The following is a 20,468-nucleotide window of genomic DNA, read 5'->3' as shown; positions in this document are numbered from 1 at the left end:
TTTCTTTCTTTTTAAAATGTAGTCACATTGTGATGAAGCACAAATGATCAGCTCATTTCTGTTACTGTCATCTCCATTATTTCACCCAATCACAGATCAATGTCACAAATCAATGAGCTTGTGTTTGACCTCAGACAGTGTGTGTGTGTGTGTGTGTGTGTGTGTGTGTCCTTGTCCAGCGTTCAGCCATCAGACTTCAGAGTTTCCAGAATGCTCTCGCTCTCTCTGCCTCCCCCTGGGATAACCAGAATAAGTGTGTGGTCCAGCAGGCCGGGTGTGTGCTGACACAGAGTGTGTGTTCGGTCTCAGAGAGTGTGTGTGTTTCTTCGTGGTCTGTGTTTTCCTTTTTCTGAACACACACACACAGAGTGTGACTCCAGTCAGGAAGACTGTGACGGCTAAAAGCACCATGGCTGCCTGGAACATCAAAACTTTAGGCTGATTTCCGTGTGTTTCCTCGATCGTGTGCGAGTCCACGTCCAGACCTGACGCAGCTCCAGCAGGGACGTGTAACGCACTCGCCGCACTCTGGATGCTGATTGGCTGGAGGTTAGTGCCACGGCTGTTCTGCCGTCCTATTGGCTCATCTTTCGTAAAGCCTGGGTTTGATGGTATTATAGCGTGATGGTCTCTCTCGCTCCTGGTGTGACGTTTGCGTCCTGTTCCGGCGTGGACGGTGTAAACTACATGGACGTACCACTGGCGACCCGCAGCGACCTGCAAAAACGCACCAGCAACACGTCAGAAAAGACAAACCAGAGCCAATAAGAACAGTCGAGCCATAACACTTCAGTAACACACCTGAAAAAGCGGCGCAGAAGAGAAGCTGAAGCCGTCTGAGCCGGCCTGCTGGACAAGAGCCTCAGCTCCTGAAGTGTTCTCCGCCAACTGAGCGTCAAACCACACACCACCAAACATCTCATCCTGAGTGTGTGCTGAAGACTTGTCCTGAGTGAAGAAAGAAAAAACAGAATACACAATATATCACTGCTGAATTCTCGATTCTGATTGGTCACAACTCACATGAAGGTTCATTCTCATATGTTATCGTTTCTATAGTAACCACTTACACAGGGACTCGAACGGCATAAACTGATTTAAAAAAAAGTACGTAATTGTTTCTATGGTAAGAAGACGTTTATGTAACATTGATGGAAGGAGTCTCCAGCGTCACTGCTTTGTAACAGTCAGAGGTAAAGCTGTAATTTTAAGTTTTCCGACATCTTCAGGACGTTCAGTTTCTCGAGGAACTTGACAAGATGCTATTTTATTTTTTATCTTATTAAAGTCATGAGAGAAAAAAATAGAGAGGCTGGAGTGGGAACGACTGTAAGTGACACCAGGAACTAACGTGTTTCTTTGTTCACAACATTAAACGCAATTATAAACGGACAAAAAGTATGACGTATTGTTCTTTAATGAATAAGATATTGTTAGTGTTAGCAAACTGCTGTGGTGTAAGAGGAATAAAACACTTTCAACTCAGTAACTTCATCACACTGCTCCATCGCTTGTTATTTTCCCATAACAGCACAGCACACAGAGTGTTTTATTTCTTACTTAAAGCACACATATTGCCTTACACATACATATACATGAGTTACAATGCACATGAGATTTGTGGATGTTCTGTACCAAAATCTTGAGTCTGTACACGAGGGCAGTTGCGTCAGCCAGACAGCCGAACTCGCCGCTACTCGGTCGGTACTTCGGCACGTATCCATCCGCCCCGGCGCACAGGAACACCTTCTCGATCTGACACAAGACGGAAGAGCCGAGATTTGCCAGGGGGTCCACCATCACACGACCGAATATCCGAGAACCTGTGAGAGGATGAAGAGGAAGACAGAACTTTAAAAGTCGGATTGTTTCTGAGAAGATAGCAGACCAGTGGTCGTTAGTTGTTTTTACATTTGTTCATTTGGCCAAAGCAACTGATGCCTAGTGGTGTCTAAAAGAGAAGAAATCCTCCTAGTACAATGGAGTGGAGGCAGAGTTTGGGTCGAACCATTCATGAACACATGGGGGAGGATGTGAGAATGCTGCTCCACTGGACATACAGGTTACAACCAAAGGATAGGGGAGAACTTTTAGTTTTGAAGGCTGTGAAAGTCAACATTGTGGTGTTCGTACCTTCAGAGAACACCACATCTGCTTCTTCTCCAAACCCCATGGAGCCATCAGACAACCAGAGCTCTCGCTTAGACATCAGATAGAGGCGTGTGTTCAGAGTGAACTCGGATGGCACCGCATCGCTCACCTACAGCAGACCAACATCAGGGTTACACTGTGTGTGTGTGTGTTGTGTGTCTTGCCTATGTGTGTGTGTTACTGACCTGCTGAAAACGGACATCCAGGCTGAACGTGATTGGTTGTTGGGGATGACAAACAGGTGGGTTGGTGTAGCCCACAGTGGGCGGAGCTACACAGGGGACCAAAGTCACAATGTAGGAGCCTGAGTAATCTCGCACCTAAACCACACACACACACACACACACACACACACACACACTCTGTAATAACGACATCATTCAGACATATAACCTTAATAGCCACAGAGAGATATGATGCATTTTTTAAAATAAAACTAACCTTTTAAAATTAATTTTATTCGTTCAAATGAATTACAGTTTTTATGGAATTCTGATCCTCTGGTAAAAATGAAGGGTTTGTCTGTACTGAGAACACACCTTTTTTTTAGTCTCACCTAATGATAGCCTTCTTCACCTTTTGTGGTTAGTGCACTGCGTGTGTCTGCACATACACCTATGTCTGAGTATATGCATATATGCAGTATGTGTGTGCACACTATTTGCCTATCCATTGTGTGTGTGTGTTGTGTGCATGTGTGTGTCTCACCGCATACTCAGAGGTGAAGCTCCAGGTCTGAGTCGGCTGGTCGAAGGTGGATTCGGTGCTAATCAGAGACAGAGAGAAGGAGAGCGCAGGCTGATCCACACACCTCACCCCCGACTGCAGCGAGGAACCTGATGAAGGACAAAAAATTTTACACACACACACACACACACTCACACACTAGCAAGTTGCTGGTGGATGTGTAGTAAACACTAATATTCTCTCATGTGGGCGTGGCCTGCCCAGCGTTTTTTTTTTTTTTTAGCTCCAGTGAAACAGTAGCTGAGCTGAACAGCCTACAGCCCACTCTACAATTTACACACACCACTTTTAAAAGTTTAAAATGTTACATGTTAAAAAAACAAGCTAGCTGTACTAGCTCCGTACACTCACCGGAAGCATCAATGATCTCTGCTACTTCCTTCTAAGCTTTCCTAAGATTTTTCTTCATAATGTCTCAATACGCATTTAATGTCAGGTCGCATGCGACAGGATAAGACGAATCCACGGTGATAGTTTGTCTTCCATTCTTGCATGTTAATCAGTAAATGGGAACTAACTGCAGGTAGGAGCTAAAGTTGCGAGTGGGGAACTGAAGAAACGTCGGACCACACGCACCATAGGATTGATCCGAGGAATTGTTTGGATTTATTTACTCTTTACAGCTCGATATATAATTTGCATAGAACTGAGATAATCTCAGTTCAAATGTTGCTTGTCGTGCTGTTGCGTTGTTACATGTCACTGTTCCTGAAATTGCAGCTCTGTCGTATACTTATATAGACTTTATCGCTTGCTAGTGTTAACGTAGGGGAATCCTAACCTAACCATAACCATAACCATAACCCAACCACACGCTGCGATGTTTATTAGCACCCCACATATTTCTTTAATCATTTTTATAAGCTCTCAGGGCAAGAAAAAGAGAGCTATATCTATCATTTCCTCTGTAATACTCAGTGCTCGAAGTGGGCCAGTACTCACCGGTACGCAGTACCAGCACTTCTACACTTCACTCTTTGACGTACCGTGACTTTTTCTTGCATACCAGCACTTCTCACAAGCTGTCGTTACTCTTTTCTGCCCTCTCCATATCAGGTTCTGGGTGATTCATAATTACTTTATATAAACTACATTACCCAGGGGGCACTACATAACACTCACCTGTTCCCATTCTCTCGACAAGTCTCAAGATAAATAACATTAACGCCAGTCTAACGTTATGTAACGTAACGTTAATGCTAGCCTAAGGAATGTAACGTTAATGCTGAGTAACTTTAATGCCAATAATGTTCGCCTGGCTCCAAAAGGGCACAAAGAAAACACGAGTCAGACAATGACACAAACACACATACATAATATAATAATAATAAAACTAATGATATATAGTATCATACAGATACATTATTACAGTAAAATACAGATATCACATTATTAAATTACTATATATTATTATTATATAAATTATTATATATTATTAGGCAAATGGTTGTCCCTTTGAGTAAATAAATTTATGTTGTGAACATCAGCAACATCTCCTAGTATCTTTTATTCACTGTAGAAATTCAGAATGTAATACTTAATGATTAGTTGATATCGGCCGACACACACGCCAACATGTGAATAAGGGGAGATCTGGCACTTTTTTCCACTTCAAGCACTGCTAATACTGGTTTACGTCTCTCCTTTTCATAAAACTGCACCAATCCTATAGGTAAGGATGCCAATGATATCTTTAGATTAACTCTAGTTCATGTCGAGTTTAACTCACTCTTTCATTGGCTGGGTGAAATTTAGCTAAAGTTGGTGAGGCCTTTTTTAATGTTTTAATCCCCAAACCCAATTTCCACAGGGTGGGATTTTTACACTGTACATTTTCAGGGTTTTTATTTAGGTTTTCTTATATTTCAACTCTCACACATTACAAACTGAATTAAAAAAAAAAAAACGTGAATGGAAATCTCATTATAGTTTGTCCGTGTTGTGTGCTGTACCGGAGTGTAACAGTATAAACTGTCCCCGAAAACGAGCCTCTGTCCTGAACGTGACCAGCAGGCGGCCTTCATCATTTATTCTCATGCTGGTGGGATACAGAGAACCTGCGGAAGACGGAGAGAAAGAAAGAGAGATGGAAAGAGAGCATAAGTACATATGAAAAGGAGAAAAGACCATTCATGAAGTCTCTCTCACACACACACACACACACACACATATACATATACACACACACCCTGTAGCTCGGTATCAAGAGGGCTGGAGATGCCTTGCTGCCACAGAATAGACGTGTCGTAGACGAACATCAGCCGCAGCTCAGTGCGCAGGTCGAAGGTCATCCAGCCCGACGAGGCAGGGTACAGGTACGAGACGAATAGTGGCAGCCGCAAAGATACGAACGACTGCACCAGACTCTGAGAAAAAGAGAGAGATAATGAGAATGACAGGAAGAATAGATTATAAGAGCTTATAATAGCTTATAATAGGAAATACTTATCATAACACACACTTTACCTGTCTGTCTGTGCTAACTGTCCCACCACAAACGCTCAGCAGCTCCGACAGGTCATAATACGCCCGGAACGTCCACACACACGCCTCCAGGTCCAGGTTGCTGTAGAATCGGCGTGTACTCGGGCTCCACAGAGTGTGTGAGTGTGTGTGTGTGGAGTTGTTCGGGACAAACCCGTAGCGAGTGGTGACCTCGTGCTGATCGAGCAGATTGGAGCAGCGATGGCTAAAAGCACGAGACACATCCGCACTCAGAGCATCTGACCACGAGAGAGGCCGAGTGGAGATCAGCGGCAAGAGACCTGGACATGAAACATAAAAAAAGAACTGTCTGACTACAGCACCAAATACCTGTCATCATCTATCAAAGACTAATACAATTATATCACGCTAACCTGAATTGCTGCTAATTTAATGCTACGTTGAAATGTTTACAGGAAGAAGCTCAGGAGTCAAAATTGCCTGAGAGCTCAGAGATGCTTCTCAATATGGCGGAACTTCTGTAAGATCAGGTTAGCAGTGATGCTAATGTAAGCAGAGTGGTGTTTTAGACACTCTGTTTTGTTTTGTTTTTTTTAATTGCCAACACATTTGAGGAAAATGTTGATCTTCCTGATATTTTTGTCCTGTTTCTGTAGTCACTGTGCCTTTCCATCATCTGTAAACAAGGCCTGAGGGCTAAATTCCTAGTCTCAGTCACTAGCTAGCTTGTGCTCAGAGTCTATAATTCCTAGTTGCCTAGCAACACAACTCTCTCAGACTTCTCAGTTTGCTAATTATGCTAATTGAGACACGTGTTTGTACATTTTAATGAAATATATACTGTATGATGGCACGGTTTGAAACAAAAAATTGAAATGGAAATGAACACAGTGTGAAGAGAGAGACAGTTACACACAAACTGGTCTTCATGTTGGGAAAAAAAAGTGTGTGTAAAGTGTGTGTGATGTCTGTGATACACACCGTCTGTGTGAGGCAAGCTGATGGTTAGCGCCACGAGGTGAGGGTGATCTCGGTCCTCTGAGCCGGTGTAACGGATGTGAGCGGAAAATGGCTCGGCGCCTACCACACCAGGAGTGTGTGACTGACACATACCTGTGAAATCACACACACACACACACACACATCAACTTTTGGCTTAAACTTATCTTAAGTGATCATTTTGTGTTTATTTATAATTTATCAGTTGTATATGAATGGCTTTAGTACAATGTGATTAACCCTTTAAATCCCAGTTTATTCAGTTATTCACCTTAAAACATGTTATTTAATAATTTTTTAAAAAGAATTATTCCTTAATTACAATAAAACAGTACAAAAGTGTGTAGCTATGAAAGAGAAGAATATGAATCTGGACCCACTGATGACTGTATATAAAATGTATATAAAATGTAAAGTATACAGTGTGTGTGTGTGTGTGTGTGTGTGTTTCTCTCACCCTCTTCTGTGCTGATGTGCACTACAGTGCTGCTCAGTTCCAGCCCCCTCTGCCCCGACACACTCACGGCCCTCGCCACACACTGCACCTTCCACCCTGCGCGGAAATACACTCCATCCAGCAGCTTGGCCCTCACCGGAGCCATGAACACACTCGCCTCGAGCTCACTCAGCTGCCCCACCGCCTCGCCCAACTGCCCCACCGCCTCGCCCAACTGCCCCACCGCAGCCCTCTCAGCCCCGCCCACCAGCCAGCGGAATTCGGTCAGAGTGTCATTCACACCCTCAGACACACACAGTGACGAGAGTGCCGAGAACCGAGAGTGCTGTGGGTCGCATGCCTACACACACACACACACACACACACACACACACACACAAAGTACTGTCTGCATTAATAGAAACACGTTTTCATTTGAGCAAAATCATCAGAGACAATAATGACATCAAAATCAAGGGCTTAGTCTCGTAAACAACTAAACATTAGATTTATACCATTTTAAAATAATTTATTTTGGAAATACTATAAAACAAAATAAAATGCAACATTCTTTTTGGATAAATGCAGGGGTGGACAACTCTTTAGATTTAAACATTAACTTAATTTTATCAGTGAAAAACATTTACATTTTAATTCTCGAGTACATTTAAATGTAGCAACTCTTCTTGCTTTCTTTTTTTGGCTTTTACTTTTGTTTTTAATTGAGGATGATTTTAACACATTGTCTGTACTTTCACTGTAAAAAGTATCATTTCTCACTACTTTGTTCACACCTGGATAAATTATTAATAAAGAAGAATCCATGGTAATAGAGTCAAAATTTTGGATCCTACTGTATTGAGCATTGTTTTGTTATTGATTTAAAAATTGTTTAAATATTTAAAAAAATTAGAAAATGTTAAAATATTGTTTTAAAATATTGTTAGCATTTACTATTTAGTATATTTACTATTACTATAAAAATACACTTATTCACAATTGTAACTGCAAATAATAACATGATATATAATATAAATTATAAAATTATAATATATAAGATAATAGAGATATAAAGATATAAAATATAAATATATGTATTATTTTAGGTAATTTAATATTTATTATTATTATTATTATTGGTATACATAAATTACTATAGATTAATTGTAAATAAACTGCTACAATATTTACATTTATAAACAGCATCTAATAGATTATTGTCTAATTAAATAAAAAAAAAAACATAAATATGTGATAAGCAGATTATCAGCTGTAATTTGTTTGTTTGTTTGTTTCTTGTCAGTATCAGGTAAACAGAAATATAAAGTATGCTCACAGTCACACACACGAGCGGGTATCCAGGAGGAGTGTGTGTGCCGTGACCGGAGTGTGTGTGTGTTCCAGTGTGTTCTCTCTCATAGACCAAGAGACTCACGACTTCAGGAACCGCAGGAAAAGTGACGCCCCCTACAGACGGCCCCTCGTCTATGTGCACTATTACTTTAGTGTTCTGAAAGAGATATCAACACACACACACATGTGCAAACACATGTGCAAACACACACAAACACACAAACACAAATACATGGCAATCAGGAGTCAGTACATTACTTGCTCTGGCTGTTCCTGTGTGTGTGTGTGTGTGTGTGTTACCTGTATATCAGCCACCATGTTATCATCAGGTTTGAGGTGAACAGTGAAAGTCTCTCTGGTTTCCCTCTCAGTGTCATAAAGCACAGAGACTTCCACAACATGCAGCTTCTGACCTTCAGTGAACTGCAGCTCTGCACACACACACACACACACACACACACACACAAACAGAGTCAACTGTATTATGATTTGTTTTCATTCATGGGCCACGGCATGCCTGTAATTATGAACAGATTATAGCATAATATATAATATTATAATATTTTTATATTAATGTAATATATAATACTTTAATAATTTCTTTAGAAATATATATTGTTCATATAACAATATAAAAATTACATAAAATGTAAAATATAATATTAAAAAAAAATTAATATTTTACAAATAACATTTTTAAAAATTAATAATCCTATTTTAAACATAAATATTTAAAGAACATATATTTCAGAGATCCAGATGTTTTTGTTCCTCTTCACAGCTCACCCACTGATACAGGTGTGTAATCCTCTCCGGCGGTGGCTGATCCGTCCCGTGTGTGCACTCGCACGATGGATGTTCTGGAACAATCTCCCAAACGCTGCACTGACACTCGCACAGTCTCCGTCTCGTCACGGTTCCTCGGTTCTCGCACAGAGAGCCGTGTCTCGGAGAACTGGATGACAGGTTCTGCAGGAACAGGGACATGAACTTTGTATGAAAGACACTATGAGATGGATACATTTAAAATATTAGCACTAATAAAGACTATTTGCTAATATATTTCACTCAACAGTGATGATCTATTTCTATCCAGGACAACTAAAGCAAACTCTTAACATTATTAGAAAGAGTCGATTCTTTGAATCGGCTCTTTTAGGTGAGTCGACTCTCACATATACGTGTTTTTTTTGACGATGTAGGCAATGATGTTACTCTGATGGTGTGTTTTTTATCAAAATGGTTTGATGGAAACTTTTTCTCAGTGTCTGTTTCTTGTTCTGGTTTTAAAAATTGTAGTGATTCCTTCGGGAGCCAAAAGAGTCATCTTTTATTAGTGAGCTGAGTCAAATGAACTGAGTCACTGAAAAGATCTGGAATCCATACCACTAAACAGGAAAGTGTGATATGCTGGTGTGTGTGTGTGTGTGTGTAAAAACTCACTGTCTCCTCGATCTGAAATCCTGATCAGTGTCTCTCTCCGTTTTCCCAGAGATATCCTCGCTGCTGATTGGCTGCTGGAGATTCCAAGAACCAAACGAAGCTCCTCCTCTTCTTCATACTCAGAATCGTCGACTAAAGTGACTTCACACTTCTGCTCTCGCTCTCCTGTGAATCGAAGCACACACAGACACACACACACACACACACACACACACAGACACACACAGACAACATGTACATCTAATATGTATAATAATAATAATAATAATTATTATTATTAGCACATTTTTACCTGGCTGAAAGGTGACGATGGACAAATCGGTGTCCGGTCTCTCGTTGTAATCCATCATGGCCTGGGCGGAGCTTTGGCGTGTGTAACACCTGACCTCTGACCTTTGCGTCAGGTCACCTGATCTGATCACTATGACGACAATGCTGCCATCTGCCTCGTCCACACTGTACTCTGAGAATGCGAACTGCACAGAGGGAACTTAGACACACACATACACATTTTTACACGCACACATACACATACATGTACGTGCATAGTTTTATTATTTGTTTGTTGTTAATGTTATCTCTCACCATCAGTTGCTGAATCGTCAATGGTAACGAGGGCTCTGATTGGATGTCCCAACGTGCCATTCATGGGCATGCTCAAACCCAGCTGGAAATGTTCTGGACCTTCCAGCACCGGTTCGCCAACATCATCCAGAATCAGAACCTTCACTGTGATCACAGTGACGTCAGGTGCGAAGTGAACACTGAGGCCCACTGCCACGTAATCCACACCAGCTGAGGAGAGCGAGAGAACACACTTTACACGAGTAGATTGTAGATATAAGTGATAGTACTGACTGTGTAATGGATGGATTTAGAATGGAGAATTGTGGATGGATGGATGGATGTAGAGATGGATAGATAGATAGATAGATAGATAGATAGATAGACATGAGTAGACTGTAAATATGTGTTAGTAATGACTGTGTAATAGATGGATGGATGGATGGATTGATTAGTGATAGTGGTTGAGTACTCTGAGCATACAGATGGGATAGCAGGGGACAGATGGATGGATAGATGGATGGATAAATGGAGAGATGATAGATGGATGAGTGATGGATGGATAGACAGGTGGATATACAGATGGATTGATGAATGTAGCTATGGATGGATAGATAAATGGATGCATGTAAGGATAGATAGATGGACAGACAGATGGATGTATGGATGGATGGATAGAGTGATGGATGGATGGATGGATGGATGTGGATATAGATGGATGATGGATGATTGATGAATGGATGGATAGAGAGATGGATGTACGGATGGATGGATAGAGTAATGGATGGATGGATGATGGATGACTGATGAATGGATGGATAGACAGATGGATGGATAGATGGGTGGATGGATGGAGGGATGGATGGATAGACAGATGGATGCATAGATAGATGGATGGTTGATGGTTGGATGGATTGACAGATGGATATACAGATGGATGGATGGAGTGATGGATGGATGGATGTGGATATAGATGGATGACTGATTGATGAATGGATAGAAAGATGGATGGAATGATATTAGATGTGTACCCTGGGCAGATGGTGGCTGTGTGGAGGTGGAGGTGATAGTGACTGTAGTTGGGTGAGAAAGATCAGATCCTCTCCTGCAGACCTGAACCTCCATCACACCTGCGCTCTCCTCCACTGCATACACACTCTTACTGAAGAACACAGACGGCTCTGAGACACACACACACACACACACGCAAACACACAAGGACATTTAGCTGTACTAATTTAATAATAAATCCTTCCTGCACATAAACTCCTCTTTCTCTTTACCATCATCACGATGCGGCAGGATAACGACATGAACGCTGGGGTGCTCTGCCCCTAATCGCCCACCCATGGGCGTGGCCAGCGTGACATTAAAACTCTCCTGGCCTTCATACAGCGAGTCATCAATGATGAGGACGCGACACACACTCTCTCTTTGTCCTCGGTGGAAGAGGAGGACACTGGAGCGCTCATCGGGCCGGGAAATGTAATCAGAGAAGGAGAGCACAGAGCCAGGGGAGGTTCCTCTCGCACTGCCTGAAACAAAACAAAACACAAAACACAGCACGGATTAGACTAATTTAAAATTTAGATTAGATAGAGAAGAGCATAAAGAATTCATTGGATGAAAACTTGCAGGTTTTATGACATTAAATGCCATGTGACATTGCAGGAAGTGCAAGGATTCAATTCTTTAGTTAAGGAAGCTTTTACAATTCAGACTGAAATGACTTAAGAACTCAAATTTTATCATTTAGGCATACACAATTTCAGAATTAAAACTGATACATTTTTTTATTAAAATTAACATGATTTTGGAATGAAAACTGACACAGTCTCTAATTGAAACTAATATTATTTCATAACTGTTCTTGGGACAAATTTTTAAGTTAAAAATGATAAAATGTTTCAGTTAAGCTGATATTTCATAATTAAAACCAACCATTTTTATTAAAACTAACACAATATTTAATCAAATCTGACACGATTTTAGAATTGAAACTTCTTTTTTTTCCAAATTGTGTGTGTGCATGTGTGTCTGTGTGTGTGCTCTACCTTGCTGTGTGTAACATGTGACCATGAGCTCCTGACTGATGTCTCCTCGGCGATGAACAGGGATCAGTAGCTCTCCCACATCCTCCTCTACCTTTAGCTCACTCTGGGAGAAAAACACTGTGGACTCTACACACACACACACACACACACACACACACAAACACACACACAGAGTAACAAATAGCAAAAATAAACCATATTGGGGAATGTATTGATTGACATTTGCAGATATTTGTGTGTCCAGGTATGAGTGTGTATGTACAGGTGTGTAGAGGTGTGTGTGTACAGGTGTGTGCAGGTTTGTACAGGTGTGTGTGTGTGTGTGTATACCATCTTCCAGGTCAACAAGTTCTACAGCTGCAACGTTTGGATGCTCCAGTAATGTCAGCACAGGGTCAGAGAGAACAATCTGGAAACTCTCAGATATCTCATATAACTCGTCATCAAGGACTCGCAGCCTCCATGTGGCCCGGGTCTGACCGGGACTAAACTGGACCTGACGCTGGGGGCTAACCTGGAAATCCTGACCAAGTACCGCAGTGCCATCTACTGTACTGATAGCTGAGAGAGAGAGAGAGAGAGAGAGAGAGAGAATGTAGATATATTGCTTATGCTATTCAACTGGTCAAGGGGACACAAAATACCACATGGTTTAATATTCATAAATTAATATGAATATTAACATCCTTATTCATCCATTCCTCATTTATTTTAGCACTTTTATAACAATTCTTTATTCACAGTAGACAGCTGGGTTTTCTTAATGATGAAACCTCATAACATACAAAAAAACAATACATCTGTGTTGCGCTTGCATAGAATAATATCTGCTGAACCTTATTTAAGCTCTGCATAAGTTGAAATTCAACACAACCTCTGTGAAATAATAATAATAATAAAAAAAGATTATCATTGAGAATTTAATACAGGAATTAGATACTAAGCATTCAAAAACTATATCATCCCCATTGATGTTAATTGCCATATGTTTATTTTGGTATCTTATTATGTGGGCCACGTCCTCAGACATAGACTTACTAACAAATGAGGTTTCTCCGAGATAACCTCTGCGCTTCAGCGTGATCTCCAGCAAGTTGTTCTTCTCCTCTGTTTGATAAATCCGCTTCTCGAAGGACACCCAGCACCAGTGGAGCCGGAATAACTCTGGACGCAGATGGTTTCCCTCTAAACAATAAAAACAAAGGTGTGGAGAAAATTTTTGATATCAGATAACTGATTCTGGGGTTTGTTATAGGGGCGGTTTGTTAAAGGGGCAGAAAATGGAGGAACTCCAAGAGCCTTGAGTTTCCAGGGGATTCTGTGGTGGATAAACTCCCTGAATTGAATGTTGTGTGAGATGTGGGTGTTATCATCCTGTTAGAGCACTCCAAATTCTTACCATAGCCCCTGCTAATTATATACTAATAATAATTTAAGTATATAATATAATAATTTAAGTATAGACAAATTTAAATCCAAGAAAATATTTATTATGGTTTTTTATTGCACAGCTAGAGTAATAAGTCTGGGGTTAACAATTACCTCACGATTACAAAGACAAACACAGAAACTGCAAACACAGCTGTGCTCATTTTAGTTGATCTGTTACTCTCAGCTATGTGTCAGTAATGACAAGAAGCCGGTTTAGTTTGAGGAATCCAGAGTCTACTGTAAACTGAAGCATCGACTGGCCTTGAAGACCGGACAACCAGAATAACACATAAAAAAATTGTCTTAACTAATTTTCTATAACTGCAGTTTGGACAGTAGTTCCAGCAGCGAGGAAAATCACAGGTTGAAATTAATGCGCTCATTTTAATACTTTCTCGTTTCTATAGTAACATCATACAAAAAGAGTTGTACGGCGGATGCTCTGCATAGACAGATTAGAAGTGCTTGGTGAAGAGACATTTATTTAAGATTTATGGAAGGCGTCTCCAGTGTCAGGTCTTTGTAACAGTCAGAGGTAAAGCTGTAACTAAGTTTTGTGACATCTTCAGCACAGAGGAGTTCATGCTTTGCAGTTTCTCAGTAACATGACAAGCTGCATTTTTTTTGGTCTTAATTACTTCAAGAAGGAAAAAAGAGAGGCTGGTGAGGGAAAGACTGTATATAGCTGCTATAATGTAAGTGAGCAAAGAAACTAATTTGTTTCATGGATGGTCCACAACATTAACGTAACTATACATGGATTAAAAAGTACAAAGTTTCTTTCTTTAATAAATAAAATTTGCAATCAGTAGCACCTAAGGTTGTGTTGTTATTTGAAAGTAATCAACTTTGGGGTGGTAATAGTAAAGCCGGTCGTTGATTATTTTCCTGTAACAGCACATATTGTTGTGTTTTATTACTTACATAATGCCTTTGAGCAATTGTGGTTCTCACCTTTGTCTTCAACAGTAAATGTAAAAACATCCGTGGTGGCATTGACTCCATCAAGAAGGATGTAATAGATCTTCATATCATTGATATCAGCTGCAGAGTTACAAGAAAAGGTTTTAAAAATAATTATAGTTTTGAAGTATTATTAGTTTATGAAGGATAGGAATTATTAGGATATGAAGAATAGGAAGAGAAAGAACATATATTTACCTTGAGTGAAGGTATTGGTGTTGTTCAGATCAGAGTGTCTGATAAAGCCATATCTTGGAGGTTCTGTCAATCTGTATATCAAATCCACACTCCTCACTTCCGTCCCTTGTGTGCTTTTCACAGTTCTGAGCACTTTCCTGGAGAACCTGAAGCCCAGCTGTCCTGTCTTCAGCACAGTAAGAGACAAAGCTGGACGGTTCACTACTATTCTCAGAGTCACTCGTTCCTCCAGACTAATCCTGATCGTGAGAACCTGAGGTTTGCTAGTTTCATACTCCATTTCTGGGAGCACATAGAACCCAGCGTGGGTTCCATCTGTGACCGTGAACATGATGGTGTCCTCCCCATGGTTCGACCCGTCATGCTTGTATGTAATGAGGTTCTCCCTCAGGTCCTCTTTGGTGAATGTGGTAACAGAGCGTGTACTGTTGTAAAGTATCTTCCCATGTACAGGCCCTCGTGTGATTGAGAAACGGAGAAGGTGATGAGGTGTGTCTTGATCCTCTACTCCAAGTTCGAAAGGTGTAATACATTTTGCTGTGCCTTGACCCAAAACAAGTGAGTGCACACTCAAAACTGGTCGCTTATTATCCACATCTGTGATGGATACACGGAACGTCCGAAACACTACATTCCGACCATCCGTGACCTGGAATTCAAAGCTGTCCAAACGGGCTTCCTCTAGTGAGGTGTGTACATATCGGATCTTACTCCCAGCTAACTGGAGTTGGGTAAAGGAAGTGACAGGAATACCAGGAAGATCTGTGCACTCAAGACGTCCTCGAGATGGGGGGCGTATAATGATGAAGCGGAGATGCTCATCGGGGCTGTTTAGATCCGATGTACTGAGGATGTCTGTCGTCAAGATCACTGAACCTCCTTCAGGTAGCATCACACCTTTGTTTATGACTATTGGGAATACTTTATCCACAGCTCCCACAGTGATATAGAAGTATCTGTCCACTAGAGGATTAGTGCCATCAGTCACATCAAATTTTAGAAGGTCTCGAACACCTCCTTGCCCCGTGTGAATATACTGAATAAGTGCTTTATCAATATCTTCCTGAGTGAAGTTCATTCCATTGGTCAAATTTACAGATTGATCCAAACGCTGTAAAAATCCCTGAGATGGTGCCTGTCTAAGGATAAAAGTAAGATTGGAGTCCAATGAGTCAAGGTCAGTAGCCTTAAGAAGTCTGTTCGTGATTATTTTAGTTTCTCCTATCTCAACCTCCAGTCCGTTGTTTACAGACAATCTTGGTGTTTCATCATCCACAGGCAGAATCAAAACAACAATTTGTTTTTCAACCACATGTTTCCCGTCAGTCAGTCTTACTCTAAAAGTGTCGTTCATCGTCTCCGAGCCATCATGTTCATACATGATTGAAGAAGCAGCTTGGATTTGCTCCAGTCTGAACTTAACAATCAGATCTGTCCTATTTGTAAGATGCTGAACAATTCTGCCATGCTTTGGACTGGTAACAATCTCAAATTCCAGGATGTCTTTGGGAATATCAATGTCTATTGCATTAAGAATAGGAATGTCAATTGTCAAGCTCATGCCTTCCATTACCACAAATTCCCGACAGAACACGACAGGTTCCTCATCGTTTGCTGGGGTGATGATGACAGGGAAAATGTGTCTATCAGAAAAGTTGGTTCCATCGGTGCACTGAAAGGTAAACCTATCCTCCACTGGCTCTGTACCTTTATGAACACTTTGGACATAGTGAATATGTCCAAGTTGAATATCTTTCACAGTGAATGCACTAACTGCAATCCCCGATCTTGACTTTTCATAACCTGGTGCAGGAGAAACATTTTCAACAAATCCAAAAGATGGCTGTGTCATTATAGTGCACAGAATAAATTCTATTTCTGTATCCAGGTCCCTAGCTTGTATGTTGTCCTCTTTAATAATATTTTTACCTCCTTCCTCTACAGTAAACTGCTCCCCTATGCGGACGACAGGTGGACTGTTATCCACAGGATGAATAGACACATGAACCATGACATTTTGAATCATTTTGCCATTCACAATCCATTTGCCAGAGACAGTAAGACTAAAAGAATCATTAGTCCTGGCTGGTCCTACCTCGCCAGCTGTATGAATGTAGGTCACAGCACCATTTATCAAGCTGCGAAGTGTAAATATATTAGACAGGACTTTATTTACCTGGATTACACCAAATCTGGGAGTGGATTCCACTTTAAGGGTTATACTGATGCCTTCAGCGTTTGGCCTGTAATCCTCAGATGTAATCTTAACTATTCCATTCTCAGTTACATCAACGGTTATGTCTAATGTTCCTGGATGTATGGTGACCACTGGGATAACTGGCTCAATGGGCCTTATATTGACTCTCACAGTTATAGGTACATGATGAATACCATCACTAACATCTAATTTAAATTGATCATGTAGTGAGTCTCCACTTCCACCGTGGACATAAACAAGCAAACCTGCCTCTATGTCACTTAGCTGGAAGATTTTCTTGGTTGTGAGATCTTTTTCCCGGCATCTGAGCACCCCTTTGTTTGGGGTCTGTATCACTGTGAAGGTAATGTTCTCTGAAACCGTGTCCTGATCTGTTACATCCAAGACATCTTTGCCAATGACGTAGGTGCTCTTACTCACCACATTCAACCCAGTGTTGGTCATTTGTGGAGGTTTATTGTTCACTGGCTGGAGCACAATGGTTAATCGACCACTGGCCAAGTTTCCAGCAGCGTCCTTAACTGTAAATGCGAATTGGATTTCTCTTGTTGTAACACCAATTTCCTGATCGGGAGGCTTGTAAGCCACTTTGCCATAATTAATCTGTGCCTGGGTAAATTCCACAATTATGGTATTTGGATTGTCAGTCAAAACAAAGTGACCCAGGAAGCTTTGTTCTTGGGTCGCTTCCTGGTTAAAAGATGGGAAGTTGATTGTATACCAGAGGTCCTTGTCAGCAGAAGTGAGATCAGTGAAGTGCAGCATGTCCCTGTTAAGGATAGTCAGTTCGTATTCCCGAACTGGGACCCATAACGTGGTTCCAGGAAACTGTTCTGGAGCCAGATCATCAATTGGATGAATCTTGATGTAGAAGATGTGCTCTCCTGATTGGTTTGGAGGGTTGTTGTCATCTTCAACTCGGAAGCTAAAGTGGTCTGTAATTGTGGATGTTAATGGGGGGCCAATATAGCGATAGTATAGCTTTCCTTCTAAGATGTCGCTGAAATACCACTCCACAGCCACTCGTTCAAACACATGGTTAGAGTCACTATATCTCCATAAAGAAATGTCTTCAGGGGTCTGAGGTTGTCTGAGAAGCACTTGCCCCACTGAGGAATACGGATAAACTAGAATGAATTTCAGTTGCCTGTTTTCAGAGTCTACATCTGTTGCACTTAATACAGCTGGCAAAATCTGTTTAGTCTCTCCCTTCACCATAACCAACCCTGTGTTCACATTAACAACAGGTGGCTCATCATCTTGTGGGATTATAGTAACCGGAAACAAGAACTCTACCTCATTTTTCCCATCCGTCATCCGGAAAACAATGTTGTCACTGAAAGTCTCAGTGCCATCATGCTCATACATGACCACACTAGTCTCCAAGTCATCTGGTGTGAAAAATTTCCTCTGCGATCCAAGAACTGTTAGAGTTCCATGACGCAACCCATGGACGACAGATATCCTGACATCTGCAAGGTTGTCTTCATCACTGATGCGCAGGTTTAGTTTGCTGGAGAGTGGTCTGGACTGGCCCTCAAAAAGAAACTGACCAGCATTCAAGGTAACAACTGGAGCCAGTGTATTCATGGGCTTTACCACAATCATAAAAGAGAAGGGATCTGACGTAGAACCTTCTTGATCAACAACCTCAAACTCAGTGTGTAGAATCCTCTCAGAATCAGAGTCCTCTCCTGGAGGCTTGAAAGCAATTTTCAGATCCCGAAGGTCTCTCTGGTAAAAAGCACTAATGGGTTGATTTGGATTATCAGTGCTAATGATAATACCTTGCTCTGGAGGAGAGATCACTTTGAATACCAGGTCATCCAGATCAGATTCTAGATCCTCAGCTGCTAGCATATCAGCAGTAATTGCTGTCATCACAAACTGACTTACTTCCATCATCATCAGTGAGATGAAACTTGGTTTAGGAGGGCTGTTTACTGCTGTACCATCTATGATGACTTTGAACTGGAAGTGCTCCTGCTGTAGCTTCCTGTCCTGATTATCCCATCTCTCTACCACAAAAGGTACAAAATCTACTTTGGGTGATCCTGTAACAGGCTTAAGTTTGTAGCGCACACCAAGGTTAAGAAATACATTACAGTCTACTGGTTGTGAGTTAGGAAAGTAATTCATAAGTGATCCATACCTGGGATAACCACCCTTACCAATAAGGGGTGTCAGGACACATCTTGAGTCACTGAATGTAATCGCAAGTCCTTGGGAATTGATGGGATTACTGTAGCCATTCTGTTTATCTACTACTAAGGGTTGGTTTAATGTCACAAGCCGTTGTGCATTCGGGGCCACTGCAACTCGTAAGGTGAGAGGAAGGACGATGGTATCTGTTTTCGTGTCATATCTCAGCTGGAGTTTCACGCAATCCATTCCACCACTCTGAGAGCCAAAATGCACATATTCAACATCTCCTTTTTTGAAAGAACAAGGGAATTTTTTAGGTGAGAGCATCCCAAATTTCTGTGCCAGTGGTTCTTGGCCCAGAACTGTTAAATAGCACCGATCTCCAGGTTGAACCTTAATAAGAAGGTGGTTGAAAGGGTCCAAAGACACTGAGTGCCCACGCAGTACTACAACCTCATTATTAGCTTTGATAATAGATCCAGGGTCAGGCACTGGCCTTTGCTGGTAGTGATAGACCGAGTCCCAATATGTGGTGTCCACTAAAGGTAAACTCAGAAAGATCAGAATAACAGCAGATATAACATGCAGGGTAGTTAGTTTGCAGAAAAGTGAAGACATCTTTGTTCGTGCTCCTTCCATTAACTCCCTGAAGTCTGCTGTCACAGGACTTCCTTAAGTACTCTGTCTTGCTGAGCAAATGTTTGCGGGAAGGGTAATAGAAATTCACAGGCATTTATTACCTTCATGTCACTTTGCCTTGAACCATCATTTGCTCCCTCATTAACTTTGGATTGGAGAAACATTGGATTGAAGAAAACACACACACATTGATCTTCCTGCAAGCAACATCACTGAGTTTTTCTTTCTCCACCATTAAAGAAACTCGAGGGCTTTCACTGCAGCTCAGTTTTGGGCAGTAACGTTTGTTTTGCAGTCTTTGTGACTTCCTTTCACTTCACATGAATTGAAGATGAGGAATTAGATGCCAATTTATGTAAATGGAGTGTTGATTGACCAGATCAGCATCTAGCCAGAAAAGGAAAACAATTTAGTTCAAATATTTAGTATTTGTATTCATTTTGTATTCATTTATTCATCTTCAGTAGCAGCTTTGTCCTGGTCCCTGTGGGTCCGGAGACATTCTCATTAGTGGATGGCAGATCTTTTAGTGCCATAGCCACCAAACTTTGGAATGCTGTCCCCATGGCCTTCGTGACTGCTCTTTCCTTTCCTTTATTTAAAATGTGCCTTTTCTCCCAACACTTCTTCTCCCTGATAACCTGAAGTGTTCGAGAGGTGCTATATATAATACAATGCATTA

At 41.2% G+C, this 20,468-nt stretch overlaps 1 protein-coding gene across 1 annotated transcript; it reads right to left on the bottom strand.

Moving 5' to 3' along the window:
• Positions 1 to 8: 8 nt before the first annotated feature.
• On the bottom strand, positions 9 to 19,806 carry LOC113530551 (FRAS1-related extracellular matrix protein 2-like). The gene is made up of 24 exons (XM_026920687.3): positions 14,785 to 19,806; positions 14,578 to 14,667; positions 13,231 to 13,377; positions 12,523 to 12,753; positions 12,193 to 12,318; positions 11,422 to 11,673; positions 11,170 to 11,319; positions 10,160 to 10,369; positions 9,867 to 10,064; positions 9,575 to 9,739; positions 8,918 to 9,100; positions 8,432 to 8,562; positions 8,115 to 8,288; positions 6,800 to 7,139; positions 6,325 to 6,456; positions 5,360 to 5,663; positions 5,087 to 5,262; positions 4,851 to 4,955; positions 2,860 to 2,987; positions 2,337 to 2,471; positions 2,134 to 2,260; positions 1,636 to 1,823; positions 802 to 948; positions 9 to 717 (listed from the first exon to the last, which is right to left on the bottom strand). The coding sequence occupies exons 1-24, from the start codon at positions 19,784 to 19,786 to the stop codon at positions 190 to 192; spliced, it is 9,369 nt and encodes a 3,122-aa protein (XP_026776488.3). The 5' UTR covers positions 19,787 to 19,806; the 3' UTR covers positions 9 to 189.
• Positions 19,807 to 20,468: the final 662 nt, after the last annotated feature.

The sequence above is a fragment of the Pangasianodon hypophthalmus genome, chromosome 16, assembly GCF_027358585.1.
Source record: "Pangasianodon hypophthalmus isolate fPanHyp1 chromosome 16, fPanHyp1.pri, whole genome shotgun sequence".
In the NCBI taxonomy this organism is placed as follows: domain Eukaryota; kingdom Metazoa; phylum Chordata; class Actinopteri; order Siluriformes; family Pangasiidae; genus Pangasianodon; species Pangasianodon hypophthalmus.
Note: the sequence above shows the minus strand (reverse complement) of the source record. Positions and strands in the feature narration are given on the sequence as shown.